At 50.6% G+C, this 9,704-nt stretch overlaps 1 protein-coding gene across 1 annotated transcript; it reads left to right on the forward strand.

Annotated features, from left to right (window-relative positions):
• Positions 1-487: 487 nt before the first annotated feature.
• Positions 488-9,160, forward strand: mcm7 (minichromosome maintenance complex component 7). The gene is made up of 15 exons (XM_084700950.1): positions 488-693; positions 2,349-2,428; positions 2,714-2,878; positions 3,084-3,208; positions 3,406-3,586; positions 3,738-3,875; positions 4,174-4,323; positions 4,435-4,549; positions 4,724-4,855; positions 4,990-5,073; positions 5,655-5,866; positions 6,093-6,358; positions 6,689-6,857; positions 7,949-8,058; positions 8,654-9,160. Exons 1-15 carry the CDS (start codon positions 663-665, stop codon positions 8,877-8,879), a joined length of 2,184 nt encoding a protein of 727 aa, XP_084557076.1. The 5' UTR covers positions 488-662; the 3' UTR covers positions 8,880-9,160.
• Positions 9,161-9,704: the final 544 nt, after the last annotated feature.

The following is a 9,704-nucleotide window of genomic DNA, read 5'->3' on the forward strand; positions in this document are numbered from 1 at the left end:
GTGTGAATATATGTGCAAAAAAGGAAAGCCATTTATCAATGTCTATCCAGGCAATGTGCCAGTATGAAAGAAAATATGATTTATCCTTTACTTGAATGTTGATGCTGTGGAATAGTAGGCGGTGCTTTATAAATCTTGATATGTCATCTCAAACATTGCCTGCTCCGGAGCAGGTGGTGTTCGGCATAACAGATCAAGACGTAGAAAAGTATCGCCTACTGACCAAGTCTAGGTAAATGTAGGCGATTTTGTAATGATATCTGTCCCACACTACCTGAGATCTAATGCCCCACTTCCGCCAAATCTAACCTCTAGTTAATCTGCTCGAGGTGGTTCGAAACGGTCTGTGGAACACCAAACTAATTGTTAAAATCCAGTCACAACGTTTCGCGCCAGTGATGACGAGAGGTAAACTAGTTTGTTGAATCACGTGATTCTTCTTTCGCCGGAGTTTTCCCGCCACAGCACAACAACGTCTGTGGCATATGCAGCTCCTAATGTGATTGGACACTGAAGTCGGCAGACTCGCGCCAGTTTTACACCGTTTTCAGAGCACTTTGTGAAGAATCGTCTCCGGTGGCTGTGCCGAAACAAATAATAACACACTTTCTGATTGCAAATAGCTTTATAGTCAACATCTTTAAACATTGGCATTAGCAATAATGGCCCCCAAGGATTATTTGGCTGAGAAAGGTACGTTGAACCACGTTCACATGGTACATGGTCTTGTCGGCGTTACTTAACTAGCGAACTCGTTAGGCTTTAGTTCTGACTGCAGCAGGCCACAGGTGGTTGGGTTGTACAGTTATCTTAGCAAGAATGGCATTTGGAAAGCTATAGTAAGCCCTGCATTTTGTATTCTACTATAATTGATTGCAACTTTCTTTAGTTAAAACCGGACGCAGGCTCTTCGAAACACAAAAGTGGCTAGTATGTCTTGGGCACGCTCGCACTATTCGACTAACCCAAGTCAACTGCCAAGGGGCTTGTATTATTTGGAAAGGACGATTAAAGGCATATAATAACACAAATTTACCTATCGTGCATGGATGTATAACTTAAACGTATCACATCAAATTGGCTACCTAGCTAACAGTAGTTCAGAAAGTTTGGTGGTGGTTCTAGCATTGCATGCGTGCTCCTGACTAGAATGGGTTCAATAACCCGGATGGAACTCGTGAAACAAAGAAGTACGCGCGAGAAGGTTCTCACATGGCCGTTAAATGCACTATATCTAATCTCATGAAGAGATATGCGTAACTACTTTCGTAGTTAAAACATTTATCAAAACTGGAACTGGAGCCGTTGGGCACTAGAGGTTACTTTTAGCTAGCTGGAGTCTATATCTGCTTGGTACAGTAGAAGGTGGTGCTTAAGTAGCCAACTAGCTAGCCTAGTTTAGCTATCGACTGTAGACTTCAGCGAGGTAGCTAGCTCGCTCTACAGTCTTCCTGATTTGATTAGCTGTAGCTAGCTAGCTAAATGCTAACAAAGCGAGTGGGAAAGCCAGATTTAACGTTGCTTACAATTTAAGTAGCCACGGCTTCATTGCACACTAACACATTAATATCACACATATTTCGATTAAACTTCATGACGATGGACAAGTTGTGTTTAACCGAGTGCGCATTTTTTAGTTGCAGCACTATTTAACGTGCGTAGGAATAGCGGAAGATTGGTCTGAGTGACGAGGCACAAAAGCCATGTGCTGCTTTGTTTACCAAAACATACCCGAACGGAAATATAATTTGGTAGGGATGAAGATTTTTTTTGATCAAGTGGGGAAGAAAGTGTAGAAAACATACTTGAATTTCAAGTACTGATTTCGTTTTTAGCTATCATAATTAAAAAAAAATCTTTTTAGTTTCGGTTCGATAACTGATGGGTATTTTCAACAAAAAAAATGGACCCTGAATTGGCAGTTGTTCGCGTGAGTCTGTTGTTTATAATGCATAATATACAAACCCAGCTATAAACTATTGGTAACATCGTAGAAAAATACACGAACATTATCGAAACGATGATTGATGCATTTGCGTCTGTTTTTCTTCGCTGTACGGTAAGCAATAGTGACTCATCGAGATTAAAGGATGTTATCCAACAAAGGGGTCGTCGCAGGACAGCAAATTAGCTCCCTGTGTGTAGGCCCGTTTATCTCTTGTTTACATCTCAAAGTTTATTGTATATTTTGGATAAAGACTTGAAAGAAAAAAGAGTTGTACTAACGGTCAATATGATTGAGATTGGTTGGTTTTGTCACTTGGGTGCTACATTGGTCATTGTTGAGTATGGTATCTCCTTAAATGCAGACAATTGATTAATTTGTCTTATCATGCTTTATCCTTCAGAGAAATGCAAGCGTTTCCTGCAGGAGTTTTACAGTGAAGACGATTCTGGGAAGAAAGTGTTCAAATATGGAGCTCAGCTTGTGAGTAGGAGGCTGATAAGCACCCACTCATGTCGCACCATCACTCTCTTGAATGCTGTCTGGGTCTAATTCACACATTTATTATTCATTAATCCCTGATTTGAGTCAGTGTTACACCCCATATTACCTACAGACACTACAATTGTCACCCCAATTAATAAAATTGATTTCTGACCCGAATTTTAGTAGCCGCTCTTAACATACGGATTTAGTCATGGTCTGAGCAGTATGGTGTGGCACTTCCCTGAAGACAGTGTGTGCGTGTGCGTGTGTGTTTGTGTGCAGGTGTCCCTGGCTCACAGGGAGCAGGTGGCCCTCCAGGTGGACCTGGACGACCTGGCTGAGGAGGACCCAGAGCTGGTGGAGAGCGTCTGTGAAAACGCCAGGCGCTACACGGCCCTGTTCTCCGACGCCATCCAGGAGCTGCTGCCAGAGTACCGCGAGAGAGAGGTAGCTTCCCAACGTGTGTGTGTGTGTGTGTGTGTGATCAATTTAATCAATAGCTTTTTTTGTTGTTATACAAGTGGTGAGGAAATACAAAATGTCACAAGTTCTCTGAGCTGTACTTATCAACAGATGGGATGTCATTTGGTCTGGGCGTGTGGATCTTTCAGTGTGCCGCGACAGGAGTAACCTCCGACTGTCTCTTGAACAGGTGGTTGCCAAAGACTCCCTGGATGTCTACATCGAGCACAGGCTGATGATCGAGCAAAGGGGTCACGACCCCGCAGACAACAGGGATGCCCGCAACCAGTACCCAGCAGAGCTCATGAGGAGATTGTACGTCCTGCCCCCCCCCCCCCCCCCCCCCCTGCTCCTGAGCCTCTCTGCGGAGGTCTCTTCTTTACACTGGGCCTGCATTAGCCTGTACATTATGTAGATGCGGAACATGGCTTTGGAATGATGCGACACACTCTAGAACCCCGGAATCTGATAATGTGCCATGTCGTAGCTTACGGCTTCTCTCCCTTCCACAGTGAGCTGTACTTCAAACCTCCCACCACCAACAAACCCAAGGTGGTCCGTGATGTGCGGGCAGACAGTATCGGTCACTTGGTGACGGTGAGGGGCATCGTTACACGTGCCACTGAGGTCAAACCCATGATGGCGGTGGCCACTTACACGTGTGACCAGTGCGGTGCTGAAACCTATCAGCCGGTAAGTTGGTAATGATTATACAAACTAGGCTAAAGGTCATAATGGAAATGGTGAGGGGGAAAAGCAGACCTGCCTTTTGAATGTGTGACTGCAGTTTTAATTGTGTATGAAAGTGCAAATGCTTGTTTTGATTCTGTTTTTGTTTGTTCAGATCCAGTCCCCCACCTTCATGCCCCTCATCATGTGTCCCAGCCAAGAGTGCGTCACCAACAAGTCTGGAGGGAGGCTGTACCTGCAGACCAGAGGGTCAAAGTTCGTCAAGTTCCAGGAGCTGCGCATTCAGGAACACGTAAGAGTCAACAAGAGAATAATATTTTACTGTGATGAGTGGAAAAAACACATCAAATCCAATTTTATTTGTAGAGCCCCCCCCTTCCCCTCTTTCGCAATTTCTTTTCCATGGGTTTTACAGATTAAACCATTATTTTGAAGATTAAACCCAATTATGTTGTGGTACAAAATACCCTGCTTTATCACCCAAAAATACATAGTCGACCGCTCTCACCTGTTCCATGAGTGCATGCGTTGCTGCTGTGTGACCTCTGACCCCGCCACCCCACCCACCCCCCCCTCCCTGTTGTCTCCAGAGCGACCAGGTGCCGGTGGGCAACATCCCCCGGAGCATGAGCATCTACGCCCGCGGGGAGAACACGCGCGTGGCCCAGCCCGGGGACCACGTGGCCGTGGCCGGAGTCTTCCTCCCTCTGCTCCGCACCGGCTTCAGGCAGGCTGTGCAGGTGAGGCGTCCTCCCTTCTCTCCTGGGCGACCCTGCGTCGTGCGCACGTTACACTGTGACCGTGCACTCTGACCGTCTGTTGGGCTGACCTGGTGTGTGTGGCGTCGTCAGGGACTCTTGTCGGAGACGTACCTGGAGGCTCACAGCGTTACGCTGATGAACAAGACCGAGGACGACGAGCTGGGGAGCGGGGAGCTCACCGAGGATGAGCTCCAGCTAATCACAGGTGTGTGACATACAATAATGTTAGCAAACGCTTTTATCCAAACTGATGTACAGTTAGGTGGTGGGGAAGATTTGAACCTGCGACATCTTGATTTGTGTTCAGATGCTCTTGGACCGCTGAGCAATAGACTTGTAGGATGATATAACCGTGCTCTAACTCTTCTTTCTGCTGCAGAGGAAGACTTTTACGAGAAGCTGGCAGGCTCCATCGCCCCGGAGATATATGGCCACGAGGACGTGAAGAAGGCTCTCCTGCTGCTCCTGGTGGGTGGCGTGCAGCAGGCTCCTAAAGGAATGAAGATCAGAGGTGAGTCGAGGCGCGTTCTGGCCTGTCCCCAGGGCTGCGTTCTGGTCTGGGGATAGGCCACAATCCAACACTTGATGGATCGTGTTGCCTGGATGATTGAATTCATAATCATGTCTGCTTTTCTCTCACGCAAGGCACCATCAACATCTGCCTGATGGGAGACCCAGGAGTTGCCAAGTCTCAGCTGCTGTCCTACATCGACCGCCTGGCCCCTCGCAGTGAGTCTCATCACCTCCACACCTCCTCCTAGATCTCCTCCCCTCCCCTAGGTCTCCTCCTCTCCTCCCCTAGGTCTCCTCCTCTCCTCCCCTAGGTCTCCTCCTCTCCTCCCCTAGGTCTCCTCCCCTAGGTCTCCTCCTCTCCTCCCCTAGGTCTCCTCCCCTAGGTCTCCTCCTCCCCTCCCCTAGGTCTCCTCCTCTCCTCCCCTAGGTCTCCTCCTCCCCTCCCCTAGGTCTCCTCCTCCCCTCCCCTAGGTCTCCTCCTCCCCTCCCCTAGGTCTCCTCCTCCCCTCCCTTAGGTCTCCTCCTCCCCTCCCCTAGGTCTCCTCCTCCCCTCCCCTAGGTCTCCTCCTCCCCTCCCCTAGGTCTCCTCCTCCCCTCCCCTAGGTCTCCTCACCATCTCTGCAGAAGGTCAAGGATCAGAAGTGTGTAGTTGTGTCAGTATTTCCGTGGTCGGAGCCATGTAACGATCATCTCGGCATAGGAAACTCGTAATGACCATGTCAGCCCAATACTCGACAACCAGACTGAAGGGGCCTCCCCTCTTCTCTTCCTCCCCACTCCCCCCCTCCCACCCCCAGGCCAGTACACGACAGGACGGGGGTCCTCTGGCGTGGGTCTGACGGCAGCCGTGATGCGTGACCACCTGACTGGGGAGATGACCCTGGAGGGCGGGGCCCTGGTGCTGGCCGACCAGGGGGTGTGCTGCATCGACGAGTTTGACAAGATGGCCGACGCCGACCGCACGGCCATCCACGAGGTGATGGAGCAGCAGACCATCTCCATCGCCAAGGTGAGAGCGGCTCCCGGTGATGGTTCATCGTGGGTTCATTAAGCAGGAACTTGCATCTAAAGCTACTTGTTGTCAAGTGCTCTAGTACTGAGCTGTACCCATCCCCCCCAGTTCAGTCTTCTCAACACCTGATTCAAATGAATGGTTTATCAGGCTTTTAACTCTGTGGTTGTGTCTCTCTCCCTCCCTCCCTCCCTCCCTCTCTCTCTGTGTGTCTCTCTGCCAGGCGGGCATCATGACCTCCCTCAACGCCCGCTGTTCCATCCTGGCGGCCGCCAACCCGGCCTACGGCCGCTACAACGCCCGCAAGACCATCGAGCAGAACATCCAGCTGCCCGCCGCGCTGCTCTCCCGCTTCGACCTGCTCTGGCTGATCCAGGACAAGCCGGACGCAGACTCGGACCTGCGGCTGGCCCAGCACATCACCTACGTCCACCAGCACTCGCGCCAGCCGCCCACCCACTTCACCCCCATCGACATGAAGCTCATGAGGTCAGCGGGGGAGGTCACGCCGCCGGAGGGAAACGGGAACTCGTTTTATATTTTGAACCGACAAGTGTCTATTTAATATCGACGAGCTGGCTTGCAGATGTGATTCCCTTGATTTGATGGTGTTTTTAAGTACAATCTGGGTCGACTCTACAGAGGTTGTCATGTATGATGTTCCGGTAATGACAAGTGTTGTATAAGTAGTTGACCATTGTAAAATTTGGTTGTTGGTTATGCACATAGCACTTGAGTCCATCATGTAACTGTGGCAGATTTAGCCAGACAAGCTCATTGTCCTGTTGCCAGTCTGACGGGTGGTGTTTCCTCCGCCAGGCGCTACATCTCTCAGTGTAAGAAGCGTCAGCCGGTGGTGCCCGAGGCTCTGGCCGACTACATCACAGCCGCCTACGTGGAGATGAGGAAGGAGGCGCGCGTCAGCAAGGACACCACCTTCACCTCCGCCCGCACCCTGCTCTCCATCCTGCGCCTCTCCACCGCCCTGGTGAGGCTCCTCCCTTACCCCTCTCACCCCCCTACAGGAGCAGGCCCTGGACGCTTGCCCCGTGTGTGGTGGTGTCGTCCACCTCAGGCCCCAGTGCGTGCTAAAGTGCTTACAGTGCAGGTAGTTGTGTTGTTCGTCCTACCGCAATGTAAGCACTTCTTTCACACGCCGGGGAAACCAGGCTGTGCTGTGTGACGTCAGGCGGTACGAGGTCCCTGTCTGTGACCATGTGGACGTGGAGGAGTCTGCTCTGCTGAAGCCCTTGGATGTCAAAAGTGCTGTTTGTGCAGGTAGCTGAGTCACCCGCCCTACTGCATGGTCAGCACTTCCTGATACCCCTGCTGGCCCTGCCCTTCTGACGGATGTCCACTAGGTGGCGCAACAGCAGCAACAACCCAGCAGCAGTACAGGCGTCTGTTTCTCTCCACTTCAGTAGCTGGTGTGCAAAGGGGGTTGGTTTCAGTGTGCATGGGTTAGGACCTCCAGGAGGTCCAGGATGTGGGGCCCCCAGGAGGTGGGGCCCCCAGGAGGTGGGGCCCCCAGGAGGTGGGGCCCCCAGGAGGTGGGGCCCCCAGGAGGTGGGGCCCCCAGGAGGTGGGGCTCCTGGTGCTGGCAGTGTTGTCCGGTCCTGGTCAGCTTTGCAGGGTGGGCAGTCAGCCTGTGTGCGTAGGAGCAGCTGTGCAAACCCATGCAAAACTGACTGTGACTGGAACTAGACTTCTCATGTAACCTATGATGTCCACCCGATGTGATGTCACCAGGCAACCAGTTACGGTTCTGTGTTCTCCTTTTCTTCCTGTTTCCTGTCTCGTCTCCCCCCACCCCCCTCATGGAGAGATTAGCCGGTGTTGATAGGCGGAGACTTGGGCAGTTGCCAGCCATGACAGAGGGCATTGCACTTGTCTCGGTCTGACAGTGCCTGCATAGCGCAGCCTTCCACGGTCCCCAGTACACCCCAGTCCATCATGCAATACAAAACGTTCCAAAAACTCTGCGATTAAATTCTGTGTACATTTGGAAGACGGGGGGGCCCCTTTTTGTCCAGGTCAGTGATCTGTCTTTAAGCCGTGTCCTCTGCTGGCTCCTGTCAGGCCCGGCTGCGCCTGGTGGACCAGGTGGAGAAGGAGGACGTGAACGAGGCCATGAGACTCATGGAGATGTCCAAGGACTCTCTGCAGGCCGACAAGTCCAGCACCACCAGGTCAGTAGCACCACCCTGACTGTCAGCACTTCCTGCTGGTGCCCACCTACACCACCAGGACCCAGACAGCTCCATCATGTGTGACGTCTGCAGCACCTCCTGCTGGTGCCCACCTACACCACCAGGACCCAGACAGCTCCATCATGTGTGACGTCTGACGTGACTGCCCTACCCAGCCGGATGATGAAAGGGCTTGTGCCACCTCGCGGGATGGGGTCTAACCTTGGGGGGGGGGGGGGGGTTTACGAGTCGCTCAGGTAGCTGTAATAAAAGAGGCTGCTCACCCTGGAGGGGAAGTGGTAAAATTCCTGGGTTTTTACGGCGGTATCTGTTGACACGACAGCGTGTTAATGGAAAAGGAGTTTACACGTCTCTGGGCTCGTTTTGACTCTGTTCTCATGTACAAGGGGTGGAGTTTAAGTACATCCCTCTAGGCATGGAGACAAAAGGAAACCCTTTTGGAAAATAATAATATATTTGTTTTTTTTAAGTATCTTCTAAATGAATGAAACTGTGTGCCAAACAGAATCTCCTTGATGATGCTGTTTCCTTGATTCCATCCTGTCTGACCGTCTCTTCCTCTCGTCTGCTCCAGAGCCCAGCGGCCAGCGGACGTGATCTTCTCCCTGCTGCGTGAGCTCGCCACGGAGGGCGTGGCGGGGCGCGGCGGCGCCGGGGGTGTGGTCCGCATGGCGGAGGCGGAGCAGCGCTGCGTGTCGCGGGGCTTCACCCCCGCCCAGTTCCAGGAGGCGCTGGAGGAGTACGAGGAGCTAAACGTGTGGCAGGTGAACCAGGGCCGTACACGAGTCACCTTCGTCTGAACGCGACAGGCGTAATCCCGCCAGACTTCAAACGGCTCTTCTTGATGACGAGGTCTCCAGCGTAATCCCGCGAGACTTAGAGCGGCCCTTCTGATGAGCAGCTTATGTAGACTTGTACTGGACCATATTTTTGAATCTGCCTTCATGCCCATCATGGTTTCACTGCTAGCTGTCGTGGCGGCTCTGCAGTCATATAGCTCATGGGATGATGGAAGGGTTTGTTTCTTGACTGTGTTTTTTTTTATGTTGTGTGTTCCCAAATAAAGAATATTGTAAATATATTTCTATTTTAGATGTATACTTTTTAATCATTTTTTATGCAAACATGTAGCGTCTGTTTGCATTGGTCAAAGATACTAATTGATATCTTCAGTTAAACCCACTGGGCATTTTATACGGATGTAATTGTTATCATTTGTGTAAAAAGAAACAACAACAAAAACTATGGCAATGGAAATGTGTACTTCTCTTATGCCAAATGAACACATGTTTGATAGATTTTAGATAGTGATTTCAATAGTTCCTAAGATGTCTGTACATGCTGAAAATACCGGTGGAAGACTTAAATCTTTCTCAAACACCTGGTTTGTTATCGGAGCACGTTTGCAGTGTAGACAATAATTGCTGCTTTTAGTAGCACCTGTAGACATGTCTTACCTATAAACTCTTAAGGGGAATGACTGTATTTACAGATCTATGGAAAATGTCTCAATGTAGGAAAATAAATTCCTGGGGGATTGTGCTCTGTTACAATGAGTGCGGACAATGTTTAAAACACGCTGTTATAGATTGAGACAGATGTTGTCTGTAGTTTAATTCACCGTT

Source organism: Hypomesus nipponensis, chromosome 1 (genome assembly GCF_054491055.1).
Source record: "Hypomesus nipponensis isolate SF chromosome 1, ASM5449105v1, whole genome shotgun sequence".
In the NCBI taxonomy this organism is placed as follows: Eukaryota; Metazoa; Chordata; class Actinopteri; order Osmeriformes; family Osmeridae; genus Hypomesus; species Hypomesus nipponensis.